Below are 19957 nucleotides of genomic sequence, written 5' to 3'. Positions count from 1 at the left end.
ACTTGACTATAGCAGTGAAGCACGAGTGGGGGGTACTTGACTATAGCAGTGAAGCACGAGTGGGGGTACTTGACTATAGCAGTGAAGCACGAGTGGGGGGTACTTGACTATAGCAGTGAAGCACGAGTGGGGGGTACTTGACTATAGTAGTGAAGCACAAGTGGGGGGTACTTGACTATAGCAGTGAAGCACGAGTGGTGGTACTTGACTATTGCGGTGAAGCACAAGTGGGGGTACTTGACTATAGCAGTGAAGCACAAGTGGGGGGTACTTGACTATAGCAGCGAAGCACGAGTGGGGGTACTTGACTATTGTGGTGAAGCACGAGTGGGGGTACTTGACTATTGCGGTGAAGCACAAGTGCTGGTACTTGACTATTGCGGTGAAGCACGAGTGGGGGTACTTGACTATTGCGGTGAAGCACGAGTGGGGGGTACTTGACTATTGCGGTGAAGCACGAGTGGGGGGTACTTGACTATTGCGGTGAAGCACGAGTGGGGGGTACTTGACTATTGCGGTGAAGCACGAGTGGAGGTACTTGACAATCAGTGATTATGGGGAAATGAAATGTAGAACTTTAGTGCCCTGCCTACTAGCCTTGTTGTACCGGTTGCGTTATAATTTAATAATTCTGACGTTCCAATCAAATGTCGTGTCTTGTTTTAAAGTTATGGATAGAGGTGGCTTCCACAACTTTTTCAGTGAGTTCCACTTATGGACTACCCATATAGGGTACAAGAACTTTCTTACATTTCTTCAATACATTTTCTTTCCAGCTTCTACTATGTCCTCTCGTCCTACTTCATTTAATGTTAAAGCGTCTGTTCATGTCCACCTTATCAATTCCCCTCTGCATTTTGTATGTTGCGATCATGTCCCATCTGTTTCTCCTCTTTCAAGGTTGTGAGGACCATTTCCCTTAACCTGTCCTCAAAGTTCAGTCCTCTTACTTCTGGCACAAATCTTGTTGCAAACCTTTGCACTTTTCAATTTTCATTTTCTGCATCACAAAGGGCAGATTTCAGGCCAATGCATATGCTGCATATTCCAGATTTTGTCTAACAAATGTTGTGTAGATTTCTTTGTAAAAGACCTGGATTAGGTTTCTAAACGACGTTGTAATGTTTGCCAGCATCCCATATGCTGCCAATGTTACCCTCTTTATGTATGCCTCAGGAGATAGTCTTGGAATTATATTCACTCTAATCTTTTTTCTCTTTCTCTGACTACTGTAGCTGCCCTCCCCTTAAAGTGGAGAGTGTGTGATGGTGGAGTATGGTGGTGATGGGAGTTTTTTTTATTGTTATTATTATTTTCTACCACAAATGTGGCCACACATTTACAATGCTAACCAGCATATATACATTTTCTTCTGTCCTCCATGGACAGGGTTAGAGATGTGTTAAACATATAGTTCAAAAGTTTATTGAACAATCAACCACAGAAGGTGATTCGGTGCTTTTAAAATGCTAAGCTAACCTACATACGTAAATACATAGATACACAGATTTACGTATGCCCTACATAAAGTGTTCGATGTGTGTTTTACATAGTGTCATTAATGTGCATTTACAAAGGTGAAATGTAATTCTGATCAGCTTCCATATGTACTTTATACACATATATATACATACATACACACACACACACACACACACACACACACATATATATGTACACATCTCCCATTCTACCAATAACTGTTGGAGTGCCACAGGGCAGCATCTTGGGACCTCTTCTTTTTCTTATATACATTAATGATCTGCCTAATGTCTCTAACATTCTGAAACCTATTTTGTTTGCTGATGATACTACCCTCATCTACTCCAACCCCAACCCACATACACTAAATGGTGTTGTTAATAATGAACTAAAAAAAAGTCCACTTATGGATGTCAACCAACAAACTAACACTTAATATAGAAAAGACCTACTACATCCTATTTGGAAGCAAATCTACAAATGCAATTCAGCTTCAGATTGACAATGTAAACATTAGCAATAAAAATGATGGAAAGTTTCTTGGCATATTCCTAGACAAGAGACTCAACTTCAGTACCCACATACAACACATAACTAAGAAAGTCTAAAACAGTTGGTATACTCTCCAAAATCAGATATGTTCCTAACTCTGCTCTCATCTCTCTATATTATGCACTAATCTATCCCTATCTCAACTATGGTATCTGTGCATGGGGTTCAACCACTGCAAACCACCTCAAGTCCATCATCACCTAGCAAAAATCTGCTATCAGAATAATATCAAATTCTGCTTTCAGACAACACACAGCCCCCTTGTTTAACTCCCTAAACATGCTAAACATAATCTCACTCCACAAATTCTCTTGTGTCAACTACATTTACAAAACCCTGTTCTTAAATGCAAATCCTTGTCTGAAACTCTTCTTGGACAGATGTAATAGGACCCATTATCACCACACCAGAAATAAATATCTCTTTGATATCCCCAGAGTTAAACTTAATCTGTGTAAACACTCTATGCAAATAAAGGGACCCAGTTTATGGAACTCACTCCCTACTGAATTGAAAAGCTGTCCAACTTTTACATCATTCAAAATCAATACTAAAAAGTACCTAATTTCATCTTCATAGTTTTTCACTTTTTGCCTTAAAATTGCACTGTATCAATTGCTACCCAATCTCCCAACCTTTATATTCCCAATTTGAACATCTTTACCATTGTGATCTTTGCTGTTTTCTTATATGTGCTGCCAATCTGTTGTATGGTGTTTATAAATCTTGTTTATCTGTATCTTTTGCTACCCAGTCTCCCAATCTGAACATGTTTACCATTGTGATCATTGCTGTCTTATATGTGCTGTCAATCTGCTGTATGGTGTCTATTAACCTTGTTTAAATTACTAATCAAGCTGTCAATGTAATTAATCAGAGCTTTAATATAACAATGTGCTTTAATATACCTACTTATCTCTCTCATCTCATTTTTCTCTTGTAATGTATCTTTATCATTTATCAATTCTGATTGAAATTACCTACTTAAAATTTTCTGCTAGATTAAGGACCTGCCCGAAACGCTGTGCGTACTAGTGGCTTTACAAGAATGTAAATACTGTACTATCCAATGTATTCTCACAAACCCAATGTACCTTCTTGTATATATATATAAATAAATAAATAAAAAAATAAATAAATAAATAAACATTCATATATACATACATGTATACATACATATATACACACACAAGTGCATTCACATACATTTGTCTCTTTTACTCTGACAGAGTGAGATATCTGATAGACAAACTAGTGTGCAATTAAGCACTTAATCACTGAAGGTGATGAAGGTGATTTTACAAGCTCAGGTTATATAGTTACATCACATACATATATTATATAAGTGATACATTACATGGTTAATCTTGGGTACAAGTCAAATATATCATCAAGTGTTCCAGTACTCATATAGTAATTACACAGTTCAGCATACCTTAGCCCAGGAGGGCGAAAGTCAGTCAATATGGGACATTCTACAATATAATGTTCAAGAGAGTGCATGTTTTCTCTTTCACAAAATTGACACATTGTGTACTCGACATTTGGGTTTTGAGAAAGTTTTGAGAAAAGTGGTGGTGGAGTATGGTGGTGGTGGAGTATGGTGGTGGTGGAGTATGGTGGTGGTGGAGTATGGTGGTGGTGGTGGTGATGGTGGAGTATGGTGGTAGTGGTGATGGTGGAGTATGGTGGTGATGGTGATGGTGGAGTATGGTGGTGATGGTGGAGTATGGTGGTGATGGTGGAGTATGGTGGAGTATGGTGGAGTATGGTGGTGGTGGTGGTGGTGGAGTATGGTGGTGGTGGTGGTGGAGTATGGTGGTGGTGGAGTATGGTGGTGGTGGAGTATGGTGGTGATGGTGGTGGAGTATGGTGGTGATGGTGGTGGAGTATGGTAGTGATGGTGGTGGAGTATGGTGGAGTATGGTGGTGATGGTGGTGGAGTATGGTGGTGGAGTATGTTGGTGATGGTGGTGGAGTATGGTGGTGATGGTGGTGGAGTATGGTGGTGATGGTGGTTGAGTATGGTGGAGTATGGTGGTGATAATGGAGTATGGTGGAGTATGGTGGTGGTGGTGGTGGTGGAGTATGGTGGTGGTGGTGGAGTGTGGTGGTGGAGTATGGTGGTGATGGTGGAGTATGGTGGTGATGGTGGAGGTTGACGGTGGTGGTGGACCATGTACTCACCTAGTTGTGCTTGTTGGGATTGAGCTTCGGCTCTTTGGTCCCGCATCCCAATTGTCAATCAACTGGTGTACAGATTCCTAAGCCTAGTAGGCTCTATGGTATCTACATTTGAAACTGTGTATGTAGTCCACCATATCTCGTCCTAATGCATTCCATTTGTTAACTACTCTGACACTGAAAAAGTTGTTTCTAAAATCCCAGTGACTCATTTGTTCGTGTACCACCAGTAGTAAGGTTCCACCAGTGTCCCCTTGTTCGTGTACCACCCGTGCTATATAGTTTATCTTTATCTATCCCCGTCAACTCTTCTAGGAATTTATTAGGTGGTGATCATGTCTCCCCCTGACTCTTCTCTCTTCCAGTGCCGTGAGGTTTAGTTCCAGTAATCTTTCCTCGTAGCTCACACCCCTCAGCTCGGGGACTAGCCTAGTGGCATACCTCTGAACCTTTTATAACTTCGTTTTGTGTTTCACTGGACATGGACGCCACGCTGGAGCCGTATACTCTAGTATTGGTCTGACATATGAGGTGTACAAGGTTTGGAATGATCCCTCTCAATTTTCTGAAGACAGTTCTTATGTTTGCCAGCTTTGCATATGCCGCTGATGATATCCCTTTAATGTGGGCTTCAGGGGGACAGGTCTGGTGTGATATCAACCCCTAGATCTTTCTCTCGTCCTCTTCCCAAATGTGTTGGGGTGGTGGTGGCAGTGGAGCATGTGTGGTGGTGGAGCATGTGTGGTGGTGGAGCATGTGTTGTGGTGGAGCATGTGTGGTGGTGGAGCATGTGTGGTGGTGGAGCATGTGTGGTGGTGGAGCATGTACTCACCTAGATGTGCTTGCAGGGTCGAGCTAGGCTCCTATCCCCGCCTTCCGAACATTCTTAGACTAATGGAATTATTAATTTCTTAATTTCTTACGTTTTTTCATATTTACATTTAACATTCTGAATCGAATTAGCTTCGACAACTTCTGCGTCTAACCTAATAAATTTATTGACAGCTCTAACACTGAAAAGAGTTCTTATTGATGTCTATTAACTCATTTGCGTCTCTAGATTCCATTTAAGACCCATTCTTCTGCTGTTCCTAGTCTTGAACAACGCTTCTTTGTCTGCTCTGTCAATTTCCCTTAAAATCTTAATGTTGTTATGTCCACCCTATATCTCCTTCCCTCCATTGTTGTATGGTTCAGTTCTCTGTCTTTCCTCATAGCTTAATCCCTTCAGCTCCGGAGCGTTGCATACCTTTGGACCTTTGGGAGGGGTAAGGGGGGGGGGAAGAGTGTGTGTGTTGCATGGTAAAATGTACTCAGTCTTGTTCGTTTATGACCCAGCTGTCTGCTCGTGCACGCTATCTCACTCACCCACGCTGTAACCAGCTGCTCGCTCTCTCTCTCTTTCTCTCCCTCCCTCTCTCTCCCCCTCTCTCGTGCTTTTTGTTTTCTCTGCTTCGTTAATTTCTTTATTTATAAATTTTGTTTTTGTCTCGTTTACTCACTTCTCTGCTTCCTTATCTTCCTCGCTCGTGCTATTTTGGGTACGAGAGCTGCACTGGGAGATCTATGTTTTATAATTCCTATTTTTTTAAAGATAAGAAGATAAGAACACAAGAACATTACAAAGAGGCCTCGTGATTGTACCATAATCAGTTACTAAGAACCACAGGTCTCATGCCTAAACCAATATTAGTTACAACGAGCCAGATGTCGTCTTGTGATTGCATTAATTATAAGGAGTCAGGGGTCATGTGATTGTACAAATATAAGTTAAAAGGAACCAGAGGTCGCGTGATTGTCACAATTTGAAGGTGCCAGAGGTAGCATGATTGTATATTGGCTACTAAAGCATTAAGTAATATTATAACATTGAAAAGATTTTGGCATGGCTAGAATAAATGAGGAATGATGGACGACATAATTTTACTTTCAAATACCAACTTCCCATCATTGATGTTTATATCAACCTGTGTGGTTCATTAATGTTTATATCAACCTGTGTGGTTCATTAATGTTTATATCAACCTGTGTGGTTGATTGATGTTTATGTCAACCTGTGTGGTTCATTGATGTTTATATCGACCTGTGTGGTTCATTAATGTTTATATCAACCTGTGTGGTTCATTGATGTTTATATCAACCTGTGTGGTTCATTAATGTTTATATCAACATGTGTGGTTCATTAAACAACGTGGAATATCCGAGGAGGTCATTATGTGCCAATTATAATCATCGTAGTCTATTATAACGATCCTGCTTAATAGAACGACCGAGCCTATTAGAACGTCCGTGCCAATGAGAACATTCGTGTCTTTTAGAATATTTTGTGCCTATTAGAACGTCCGTGCCAATGAGAACATTCGTGTCTTTTAGAATATTTTGTGCCTATTAGAACAGTCATGCCAGTTAGAACGACCGAGCCTATTATAAGGACAGTGTTTACTTTAGGAGCTCACCACAGCAACCATCTCCATCAACGACCCCATCAGAGCTCGACAGGTACTACCCCTGTCCCTGCAGGCCACGGGTAACTCCGTCCCTAATACAGCAAGGATTAATCCCCATCCCTGGCTACCATGACAGGGAGGTCGGCTGTGGCGCCCAGCCAACAGTCATCCATCACGGTGTATGTGTCAGTAGACGGCCACACCACCGTCGCTCCCATGAAAGATGTCGTTAGTGCTCCTCCCTCACGTCTCCTCTTTATCTATATCTTCTTCTCTTCTTTCTCTTTGATTTTAATTCTCATATTCTCTTACTACTTTGCTTAATCTTCACTCGCTTCTTTTTGTTCTTACCTGTTCTCTCTATTTTTTTTTTAATATTGCCCCGAGGGGCGAGTTAAATGGGCAGCGCCATTCATCCTGTGAGTGGACACACCGCCATCCTAACATGACCTAACCTCAATTTCAAGAAATTATTTTCCGCCTCAGACCGTATTTTGCCATTCGTGACATTAACATAGATTTACAGAAGCATGAAGGTGTTCCACACATGTCAATCACACCGGTAACCCTCCCTTGTGCTCCAGACATATCAGTCACACTGGCAGTATTTAACACGTGTCAATCACATCTGTTCCATATGTCACGCGATAATCCCCCCATCAACTATACGGTCCAATAATTTCAGCAACCGTGAATGAACGTAAAGTAAAACAATTGTCTTGTGTGCTGCAGTCAGAGGCATTCATCATCAAGCAGGTTCTGACTCTACCTAAATATAGTTCCCAGACGACTGACATTGATACACATTCTTGAATACACAGACGCAAACGCGCGCGCACACGCGCGCGCGCGCACACACACACACACACACACACACACACACACACACACACACACACACACACACACACACACACATGGGGCCTCGTAGCCTGGTGGATAGGGCGCAGGACTCGTAATTCTGTGGCGCGGGTTCGATTCCCGCACGAGGCAGAAACAAATGGGCAAAGTTTCTTTCACCCTAAGTGCCCCTGTTACCTAGCAGTAAATAGGTACCTGGGAGTTAGTCAGCTGTCACGGGCTGCTTCCTGGGGTGTGTGTGTGTGTGTGTGTGTGGTGTGGGGAAAAAAAAAGTAGTTAGTTAGTAGTTAGTAAACAGTTGATTGACAGTTGAGAGGCGGGCCGAAAGAGCAAAGCTCAACCCCCGCAAAAACACAACTAGTAAACACACACACACACACACACACACACACACACACACACACACACACACACACACACACACACATAGGCTTGTCTGAGTTGATTGACAGTTGAGAGGCGGGACCAGAGACAGAACTCAACCCCCGCAAGAACAACTATGAGCACAACTAGGTGAGCACACACAGGGTCCGGACGGAATCTCACCATGGGTATTGAAAGAGTGTGCAGAAGCACTTTGCTTGCCACTCTCCACAGTGTATAGTCTTGAGATGGGAGACCTACCAGAAATACGGAAGACGGCTAATATAGTCCCAATATACAAAAAGGGTGACAGACAAGAGGCACTGAACTACAGGCAATGTCCTTAACTTGTATACCATACAAGATGACGGAGAAGAGCGTGAGAAAAAAACTAGTAGCACATCTGAAGAGAAGGAACTTCGTGACAAACCACCAACATGGGTTCAGGGAGGGTAAATCTTGCCTTACAGGCTCAATAGAATTCTATGATTAGGTGACAAAGATTAAACAAGAAAAAGAAGGATGGGTGGACTGCAATTTCCTTAGACTATCGGAAAGCCTTTGACACAGTACCCCATAAGAGGCTGATGCATAAGTTGGAGAAACGGGCAAGAATAACTGGTAGGATGCTCCAGTGAATAAGGGCGTATTCCTTAGTATTCCAAAGGGTATAGACTTCCTAAGCAATAGGAAGCAGAGACTTACAGTGAGGGGTGAGACCTTGGATTGGCGTGAGGACACCAGTGGAGTCCCACAGGGCTCTGTACTTGAACCTATCCTGTTTCTGATATTCGTAAATGATCTCCCAAAGGGTATAGACTAATTCCTCTCAATGTTTCCTGATGATGCCAATTTATAAGAAGGAGTAAGAAGACTTGGACAAACTGAAGGAATGGTCCAGTAAATGGTTGTTAGAATTTAACCCAAGCAAACGTAATGTAATGAAGTAGTGTAGTGTAGGGAGCAGGAGACCAAATACAAGGTATCATTTGGGAAATAAAATTCTCCAAGAATCAGAGAAAGAGAAAGACCTGGGGTTGCTATCACACCAGACCTGTCCCTTGAAACTATACTCATGAAATGAACGGTATGGTAAACAACCCAGATCAATTCCAACGCAATGTCACAAAATAATAAAATCAAAATGAAAATAAATTGATATCTATGAAAATTCTATTTATCAATGAAATCGGAAATATTGAAATGGAATCGTAACATATGTAGTATAGCGTGTGTTGCTCTTATATGCAACAGATGGCGCTGTTTTTCAAGAAAAGCATGTTTTTACCTGTCACAAATGTGGCATCTATACAGTAGGTATATAAAAACATGTGCTTATTCGAATGGAACGTTGTGTCAAAATTTCAAAGCAATCGGTGAAGAACTTTCGGAGATTAATTTTGAACAAACGAACATTTCCATTTTTATTTATATAGAATATATAATATTAATAATATTATATATATATAATATATATATATATATATATATATATATATATATATATATATATATATATATATATATATAACATGAAACATAGCACAGGGTTGGAATTAACTACAAATCATATAATGAATGTCAACATGGGGAACATCACGTATCTCACACATTCAGCCCAACTGTATAAACAAAGGTTGATAATACGTATATCTCAACACTATATAGCCAGGCAGGTAGGAATGTAGGAAGGGAGAAAGATAGCCAAGCAGGTAGGAATGTAGGAAGGGAGAAAGATAGCCAAGCAGGTAGGAATGTAGGAAGGAAGAAAGATAGCCAGGCAGGTAGGAATGTAGGAAGGAAGAAAGATAGCCAGGCAGGTAGGAATGTAGGAAGGAAGAAAGATAGCCAGGCAGGTAGGAATGTAGGAAGGAAGAAAGATAGCCAGGCAGGTAGGAATGTAGGAAGGAAGAAAGATAGCCAGGCAGGTAGGAATGTAGGAAGGAAGAAAGATAGCCAGGCAGGTAGGAATGTAGGAAGGAAGAAAGATAGCCAGGCAGGTAGGAATGTAGGAAGGAAGAAAGATAGCCAGGCAGGTAGGAATGTAGGCAGTCAGGCAGGCACACGAGAGGGGGGGGGGGGAGTAATTATATGTAAAGGTGGGTAGATAAACAAGTTGTGAAGGAGAAAAACAGACAGGCGAACTGGTATACAGAGCCATCACATCGACAGAACAAAATTAAGACAAAGAGAACACATTTATAACTAGATTTAATTCAGTATTTCTGTTGTTAGTGATTCAAATGACGCCCGTCTCTCATTCACTAATGTGTACATGTCCCCGTGTGTTTGCTGTGTGTATTTGTTCCTTGTCGGCTGTCCTTGTTGCGAGTTGACAGGACTCATTTGTCTGTTGCATGTTGTATACATCTTTCATACTATGGAAGGTTTATTAATCCAGTGAATGGTGCTATACAGTGCTGTTCTGTCTCTATATATCTATATTTCGTACTGATTCTTTGTCTCTCTACCTCTCGCCTTCGAAACACTTAAAACACATAATGTCACTCTTAAAAACAGCAAAATTATCCTCTTCAAAATATATCATAAACACAAAAAGTTTCTATGAAAGTTACTTTTTACTTGTGAAATTAACGCCAAAATTTGTATCTTTAGAATGTAATGTGGTCTTATAGTGAAATGTTGCTGAACAAATCTCACGTTGATTTCCCAATATAATAGTTTCATACTTACAACAAGAGCACCACCACTGCTTGCGGACACGGTGGTACTAAAGTGGGTTAAGTTCTGATGCCTCATGTCTTTACTACTGCATGGAACAAGAGGTAAAGTAGACGCTCACAGTAGTGTTTGTACCCCCTGTGTCACGCCTGTGTCACGCCTGTGTCACACCTGTTGTTTGTACCCCCTGTGTCACACCTGTGTCACACCTGTTGTTTGTACCCCCTGTGTCACGCCTGTTGTTTGTACCCCCTGTGTCACGCCTGTGTCACACCTGGTGTTGTTTGTACCCCCCTGTGTCACACCTGGTGGTGTGTGTACCCCCTGTGTCACACCTGGTGGTGTGTGTACCCCCTGTGTCACACCTGGTGGTGTGTGTACCCCCTGTGTCACACCTGGTGTTGTTTGTACCCCCTGTGTCACACCAGGTGTTGTTTGTACCCCCTGTGTCACACCTGGTGGTGTTTGTACCCCCTGTGTCACACCTGGTGTTGTTTGTACCCCCTGTGTCACACCTGGTGTTGTTTGTACCCCCTGTGTCACACCTGGTGGTGTTTGTACCCCCTGTGTCACACCTGGTGTTGTTTGTACCCCCTGTGTCACACCTGGTGGTGTGTGTACCCCCTGTGTCACACCTGGTGGTGTTTGTATCCCCCTGTGTCACACCTGGTGGTGTGTGTACCCCCTGTGTCACACCTGGTGGTGTGTGTACCTCCTGTGTCACACCTGGTGTTGTTTGTACCCCCTGTGTCACACCTGGTGGTGTTTGTACCCCCTGTGTCACACCTGGTGGTGTTTGTACCCCCTGTGTCACACCTGGTGTTGTTTGTACCCCCTGTGTCACACCTGGTGTTGTTTGTACCCCCTGTGTCACACCTGGTGGTGTGTGTACCCCCTGTGTCACACCTGGTGTTGTTTGTACCCCCTGTGTCACACCTGGTGGTGTGTGTACCCCCTGTGTCACACCTGGTGGTGTTTGTACCCCCCTGTGTCACACCTGGTGGTGTGTGTACCCCCTGTGTCACACCTGGTGTTGTTTGTACCCCCCGTGTCACACCTGGTGGTGTTTGTACCCACCGTGTCACACCTGGTGGTGTTTGTACCCACCGTGTCACACCTGGTGTTGTTTGTACCCCCTGTGTCACACCTGGTGTTGTTTGTACCCCCTGTGTCACACCTGGTGGTGTTTGTACCCCCTGTGTCACACCTGGTGGTGTTTGTACCCCCTGTGTCACACCTGGTGTTGTTTGTACCCCCTGTGTCACACCTGGTGGTGTTTGTACCCCCTGTGTCACACCTGGTGTTGTTTGTACCCCCTGTGTCACACCTGGTGTTGTTTGTACCCCCTGTGTCACACCTGGTGGTGTGTGTACCCCCTGTGTCACACCTGGTGGTGTTTGTACCCCCCTGTGTCACACCTGGTGGTGTGTGTACCCCCTGTGTCACACCTGGTGGTGTGTGTACCCCCTGTGTCACACCTGGTGGTGTGTGTACCCCCTGTGTCACACCTGGTGGTGTTTGTACCCCCTGTGTCACACCTGGTGGTGTTTGTACCCACCGTGTCACACCTGGTGTTGTTTGTACCCCCTGTGTCACACCTGGTGTTGTTTGTACCCCCTGTGTCACACCTGGTGGTGTTTGTACCCCCTGTGTCACACCTGGTGGTGTTTGTACCCCCTGTGTCACACCTGGTGTTGTTTGTACCCCCTGTGTCACACCTGGTGGTGTTTGTACCCCCTGTGTCACACCTGGTGTTGTTTGTACCCCCTGTGTCACACCTGGTGTTGTTTGTACCCCCTGTGTCACACCTGGTGGTGTGTGTACCCCCTGTGTCACACCTGGTGGTGTTTGTACCCCCCTGTGTCACACCTGGTGGTGTGTGTACCCCCTGTGTCACACCTGGTGGTGTGTGTACCCCCTGTGTCACACCTGGTGTTGTTTGTACCCCCTGTGTCACACCTGGTGGTGTTTGTACCCCCTGTGTCACACCTGGTGGTGTTTGTACCCCCTGTGTCACACCTGGTGTTGTTTGTACCCCCTGTGTCACACCTGGTGGTGTGTGTACCCCCTGTGTCACACCTGGTGTTGTTTGTACCCCCTGTGTCACACCTGGTGGTGTGTGTACCCCCTGTGTCACACCTGGTGGTGTTTGTACCCCCGTGTCACACCTGGTGGTGTGTGTACCCCCTGTGTCACACCTGGTGGTGTGTGTACCCCCTGTGTCACACCTGGTGGTGTGTGTACCCCCTGTGTCACACCTGGTGTTGTTTGTACCCCCTGTGTCACACCTGGTGTTGTTTGTACCCCCTGTGTCACACCTGGTAGTGTGTGTACCCCCCGTGTCACACCTGGTGGTGTGTGTATCCATATATGCCAAATAAGGTAAAGGGGTGCGATGTGTCGACAACTGAATGACCAGGAGGGCTTGGGGGGAGGGGGTGGGGGTGTGGGGGGGGGCAGGGGGAGGGGGGTGGGGGGGGTGTGTTGTATTCGTCTCTTGGGGAACTGAGCTGCTGGTGGGAGGGTTCCCCACTCCCCTCTGGGAGTACTGGGTTGAGGACTGTGGTCCCCCTGGTTCTCTCTTCTTCCTTGAACCTCCGTGGCCAAATCGGTTAAGGCAGCCATCTGGGAATCACCAGATCGCAAGTACAAGTCACTCCATTGCATCACAATAATTTTCATTAATATATCAAATCATTGTGATTTCACTGCGATATAAGTGGGGCGTAAGAGTTTGGACGCTATTACCGCTGGCCCGAGTGTTGTCGGGTTGGCTGTAAAACCCTGGTTGGGCCCCAGTTTGGGGCCTCCAGAACCTCCCACAGAAATCAATAGAGTTCTGGGTTGGTCAACTTTCGTACCACCGTGGCTGAGTCGGTTAAGGAAAGCGTCTGGGAATCACCAGATCGCAAGTACAAGTCACTCCATTGCCTCAAAATGATTTTCATATATATATCACATCCTTGTGATTTCATTGCGATGTATGCATGCATGTATGTACACATACTAACTTTACATTTAATTAAACTGGGCATAAATTTATAAGTAAAAATATGTATATTTCCCGACATTAATTTCGCATGCATAAAGCAGCTACAGTCAAAATGCATCTCTTCCTTTATACCTTTCATACATGTATTCATATACATACATTCAAAACAACGTGAAAGAGTGTATATACACATTTAGGAGGAGAGAGATATAATGAGATATTGTGGTCATACATCACAGTTATGAACCTCAGCTCCACAGGCCACAGTGGGAGTGATAGTGTTACTGAACACACGTCATGCAACAGTACTTGGTAACACTGTCATCATGTGCTCTCAATGTGTTCATTCACTGCATCATCATACTCCTGGCTTTTGCTACACTTAACACTCCTCGAAATTTCACTGGACGTGTTACTTGTTTTTCAAGTTTTAATTCATTTACCACCTCAACAATCATCGCCAGTATTACCAACCTACCACAACTACAACCATCAGCAAACATCTTTAGTTGAATCAACAAACTTCGTATGTATCAACGTCTTCAGTTGTCAGCAACTATCTTGGGAGACCAGGTGCACATCCCAGCGCTGCCACAACTATCTTGGGAGACCAGGTGCACATCCCAGCGCTGCCACAACTATCTTGGGAGACCTGGTGCACATCCCAGCGCTGCCACAACTATCTTGGGAGACCAGGTGCACATCCCAGCGCTGCCACAACTATCTTGGGAGACCAGGTGCACATCCCAGCGGTGCCACAACTATCTTGGGAGACCTGGTGCACATCCCAGCGCTGCCACAACTATCTTGGGAGACCTGGTGCACATCCCAGCGCTGCCACAACTATCTTGGGAGACCAGGTGCACATCCCAGCGCTGCCACAACTATCTTGGGAGACCAGGTGCACATCCCAGCGCTGCCACAACTATCTTGGGAGACCAGGTGCACATCCCAGCGGTGCCACAACTATCTTGGGAGACCTGGTGCACATCCCAGCGCTGCCACAACTATCTTGGGAGACCTGGTGCACATCCCAGCGCTGCCACAACTATCTTGGGAGACCTGGTGCACATCCCAGCGCTGCCACAACTATCTTGGGAGACCAGGTGCACATCCCAGCGCTGCCACAACTATCTTGGGAGACCAGGTGCACATCCCAGCGCTGCCACAACTATCTTGGGAGACCAGGTGCACATCCCAGCGCTGCCACAACTATCTTGGGAGACCTGGTGCACATCCCAGCGCTGCCACAACTATCTTGGGAGACCTGGTGCACATCCCAGCGCTGCCACAACTATCTTGGGAGACCAGGTGCACATCCCAGCGCTGCCACAACTATCTTGGGAGACCAGGTGCACATCCCAGCGCTGCCACAACTATCTTGGGAGACCTGGTGCACATCCCAGCGCTGCCACAACTATCTTGGGAGACCAGGTGCACATCCCAGCGCTGCCACAACTATCTTGGGAGACCTGGTGCACATCCCAGCGCTGCCACAACTATCTTGGGAGACCAGGTGCACATCCCAGCGCTGCCACAACTATCTTGGGAGACCTGGTGCACATCCCAGCGCTGCCACAACTATCTTGGGAGACCTGGTGCACATCCCAGCGCTGCCACAACTATCTTGGGAGACCTGGTGCACATCCCAGCGCATGCCACAACTATCTTGGGAGACCAGGTGCACATCCCAGCGCTGCCACAACTATCTTGGGAGACCTGGTGCACACATCCCAGCGGTGCCACAACTATCTTGGGAGACCTGGTGCACATCCCAGCGCTGCCACAACTATCTTGGGAGACCAGGTGCACATCCCAGCGGTGCCACAACTATCTTGGGAGACCTGGTGCACATCCCAGCGCTGCCACAACTATCTTGGGAGACCAGGTGCACATCCCAGCGCTGCCACAACTATCTTGGGAGACTTGGTGCACATCCCAGCGCTGCCACAACTATCTTGGGAGACCTGGTGCACATCCCAGCGCTGCCACAACTATCTTGGGAGACCTGGTGCACATCCCAGCGCTGCCACAACTATCTTGGGAGACCTGGTGCACATCCCAGCGCTGCCACAACTATCTTGGGAGACCTGGTGCACATCCCAGCGGTGCCACAACTAGCTTGGGAGACCAGGTGCACATCCCAGCGCAGCCACAACTATCTTGGGAGACCAGGTGCACATCCCAGCGCTGCCACAACCAGCTTGGGAGACCAGGTGCACATCCCAGCGCTGCCACAACTATCTTGGGAGACCTGGTGCACATCCCAGCGCTGCCACAACTATCTTGGGAGACCTGGTGCACATCCCAGCGCTGCCACAACTATCTTGGGAGACCTGGTGCACATCCCAGCGCTGCCACAACTATCTTGGGAGACCAGGTGCACATCCCAGCGCTGCCACAACTATCTTGGGAGACCTGGTGCACATCCCAGCGCTGCCACAACTATCTTGGGAGACCTGGTGCACATCCCAGCGCTGCCACAACTATCTTGGGAGACCTGGTGCACATCCCAGCGCTGCCACAACTATCTTGGGAGACCTGGTGCACATCCCAGCGCTGCCACAACTATCTTGGGAGACCTGGTGCACATCCCAGCGCTGCCACAACTATCTTGGGAGACCTGGTGCACATCCCAGCGGTGCCACAACCAGCTTGGGAGACCTGGTGCACATCCCAGCGCTGCCACAACTATCTTGGGAGACCTGGTGCACATCCCAGCGCTGCCACAACTATCTTGGGAGACCTGGTGCACATCCCAGCGCTGCCACAACTATCTTGGGAGACCTGGTGCACATCCCAGCGGTGCCACAACTATCTTGGGAGACCTGGTGCACATCCCAGCGCTGCCACAACTATCTTGGGAGACCTGGTGCACATCCCAGCGGTGCCACAACCAGCTTGGGAGACCTGGTGCACATCCTAGCGCTGCCACAACTATCTTGGGAGACCTGGTGCACATCCCAGCGGTGCCACAACTATCTTGGGAGACCTGGTGCACATCCCAGCGCTGCCACAACTATCTTGGGAGACCTGGTGCACATCCCAGCGCTGCCACAACTATCTTGGGAGACCTGGTGCACATCCCAGCGCTGCCACAACTATCTTGGGAGACCTGGTGCACATCCCAGCGCTGCCACAACTATCTTGGGAGACCTGGTGCACATCCCAGCGCTGCCACAACTATCTTGGGAGACCTGGTGCACATCCCAGCGGTGCCACAACCAGCTTGGGAGACCTGGTGCACATCCCAGCGCTGCCACAACTATCTTGGGAGACCTGGTGCACATCCCAGCGCTGCCACAACTATCTTGGGAGACCTGGTGCACATCCCAGCGCTGCCACAACTATCTTGGGAGACCTGGTGCACATCCCAGCGGTGCCACAACTATCTTGGGAGACCTGGTGCACATCCCAGCGCTGCCACAACTATCTTGGGAGACCTGGTGCACATCCCAGCGGTGCCACAACCAGCTTGGGAGACCTGGTGCACATCCTAGCGCTGCCACAACTATCTTGGGAGACCTGGTGCACATCCCAGCGCTGCCACAACTATCTTGGGAGACCTGGTGCACATCCCAGCGCTGCCACAACTATCTTGGGAGACCTGGTGCACATCCCAGCGCTGCCACAACTATCTTGGGAGACCTGGTGCACATCCCAGCGCTGCCACAACTATCTTGGGAGACCAGGTGCACATCCCAGCGGTGCCACAACCAGCTTGGGAGACCTGGTGCACATCCCAGCGCTGCCACAACTATCTTGGGAGACCTGGTGCACACCCAGCGCTGCCACAACTATCTTGGGAGACCTGGTGCACATCCCAGCGGTGCCACAACGCCACTAATCCAAAAATGGTAATGTACACCAGAAGTGTTACACAGCAGATTGCGGTGTGTGTGAGGAATTGATCTATTAACTGGCAGTAAGAGAGTAAACAAGCCGTCCTCTCTACCAGACCGTCTCATGTTGTACGTTAAGGGCCTCAACGCTCACACTACAAAATACTATGAAAAGTAGCAGCTAACAAATTTCTATGTTTTCTTTACGTCGGTAAGTTAGGATAGTTGAGTTGCTTGGGTCTGTGCGTTTATGGTTAACACTTGTGACAGGATGAACAACCCAGCGGGTTTTCTTCCTATTGGGGAGTGTTGTACATGCTGCTATGATGGTGTGTCCACTCAAGATGAGTGGCGCTGCCCAATACTGTCACTATGGCGGTGTGTCCACTCAGAAGATGAGTGGCGCTGCCCAATACTGTCACTATGGCGGTGTGTCCACTCAGAAGATGAGTGGCGCTGCCCAATACTGTCACTATGGCGGTGTGTCCACTCACAAGATGAGTGGCGCTGCCCAATACTGTCACTATGGCGGTGTGTCCACTCACAAGATGAGTGGCGCTGCCCAATACTGTCACTATGGCGGTGTGTCCACTCACAAGATGAGTGGCGCTGCCCAATACTGTCACTATGGCGGTGTGTCCACTCACAAGATGAGTGGCGCTGCCCAATACTGTCACTATGGCGGTGTGTCCACTCACAAGATGAGTGGCGCTGCCCAATAAACTCGCCCCTCGGGGCAAAATTTAAATTTAAATTTAAACTTTGTATTTTGTACGTTGTGGCAAATCAGGATAATATCGGCTGAACAGAGCGTATTGAACACAGCTCATTCTACACGGCTGGCTAATGGGTTACAGAGTGGCTACTACTCTCCTTGTGAACCACTCACTTGGCCTCCTTACTTGTTTCATTATTCCAGAAACGAGTATTGGTTGGTGTGTGTGTGCGTGTATTCACCTAGTTGTGTTCACTTAGTTGTGCTTGCGGGGGTTGAGCTCTGCTCTTTCGGCCCCGCCTCTCAACTGTTAATCAATCAACAGTTACTAACTACTAGGTACCTATTTACTGCTAGGTAATAGGGGCATCACGATGAAAGAAACTCTGCCCATTGTTTCTCTCCTGCACCGGGAATTGAACTTGGGGCCCACAGGATTACGTGCACAGCGTGCTGTTTACACAGCCACCGGCGCCACTGTGTGTGATATATATATATATATATATATATATATATATATATATATATATATATATATATATATATATATATATATATATATATATATATATATATATATATGCATGTCGATTGCTGGTGTTGACACCAGCAATCAACAGCCAATTAATGCACAACTATATGCTACCCACTTGAAGACTCCGAACCACTATAGAAGCATCAAGAGGAAGTATGGGCCAATAGGCCCTCTGCAGTTACTTCCATTCTTTTGCTCTTATATCCAATTAATACCCATAGTTTCGTGTTCTGTCTTGTATTTGTATGTTGGGGATGCTAGGATGTTGGGGTAGGGCATGTTGGGCATGTTGGGCTAGGGCATGTCGGGGATGCTAGGGCCGCATGAGCATCAATATGCGGTCATAGCATGATGAAGTGATTTGATGAAATATCTGGAGTTAACAGTGAAACAGAACAACAAAATTATGTCGGAGAATTATAGAGGAGATTACGAAAATCGTGTGAAACAAGATGCTGAAACAGAAACGCGTTTTTGGACTAATCTTAAAATCTATAGATTCTAAAAATTAAAGAGTACGCATTAATTAAGATCAACTCGATAGTTTCCAAACCCTTTGAGAAGGACACTTAAACAAGCCAAAGAGAATATAAGGTGAGCACAGGGGTACTCACTGGAGGTTATGGAGGCCTTGCGTAAAGTTCTCCACCAGGTTGGGCCTCATGTGAGCCCAGAGCTCCGGGTCGAGCTTGGACACGTAGTACTCGGCCGAGCTGGCCCTCACAGCCCCGACCCGCTGGGACAACACCTGAAGAGGAGAGAGGTATTACACAGGTGAGAGACAGTCTAGCTCATAGTACAGTATTACACAGGTGAGACAGCCTCATGGTACAGTATTACACAGGTGAGACAGCCTCATGGTACAGTATTACACAGGTGAGACAGCCTCGTGGTACAGTATTACACAGGTGAGACAGCCTCGTGGTACAGTATTACACAGGTGAGACAGCCTCGTGGCTCTCGTTTTACGAAGCCTCGTGGCTCTCGTTTTACGAGGCTTCGTTACCGAGGTCTCGTAAAACAAGTAAACATCATGCGAGACCCAACAAACAAGCTCGTAATGACTGTTGAGAGGTTCTTCGTCCTCTTTCGCTCTCTCTTAAAACCCAGCGTGGATGCCAAGACTGTAGCTTTTACTGTCAAAAATAAGATAGTGGGTAGTCTCTCCTCTCTTCAGCCTCCCCTCCCCCAGGTCTCCCCAGCTTCTTCTTTTTCCTTCTCTAACACCAGTCTCCTCTTCCCCTCCTCTCCCCACCCTCACTTTACATCCACATCTCCTCAGTCTTCCTCTATCCCTTCCTT

The 19957-nt window shown here is 46.6% G+C and overlaps 1 protein-coding gene and 1 non-coding gene across 5 annotated transcripts in view; one reads left to right on the top strand and one right to left on the bottom strand.

Annotated features, from left to right (window-relative positions):
* The window catches only part of LOC123754965 (uncharacterized), a 367030-nt gene that overhangs the window by 98128 nt on the left and 248945 nt on the right, over positions 1-19957 (bottom strand). For all 4 annotated transcript variants that reach the window (XM_069332916.1, XM_069332917.1, XM_045737318.2 and 1 more), the window contains exon 9: positions 19270-19403. In XM_069332916.1, the coding sequence (XP_069189017.1) occupies positions 19270-19403 (134 nt within the window). The remainder of the gene's footprint in view (positions 1-19269; positions 19404-19957) is intronic.
* Positions 7588-7658, top strand: TRNAT-CGU (transfer RNA threonine (anticodon CGU)). The gene has a single exon. It is a non-coding gene; the product is annotated as a tRNA-Thr (tRNA).

This window comes from Procambarus clarkii, chromosome 28 (assembly GCF_040958095.1).
Source record: "Procambarus clarkii isolate CNS0578487 chromosome 28, FALCON_Pclarkii_2.0, whole genome shotgun sequence".
NCBI classification, from domain to species: domain Eukaryota; kingdom Metazoa; phylum Arthropoda; class Malacostraca; order Decapoda; family Cambaridae; genus Procambarus; species Procambarus clarkii.
Note: the sequence above shows the minus strand (reverse complement) of the source record. Positions and strands in the feature narration are given on the sequence as shown.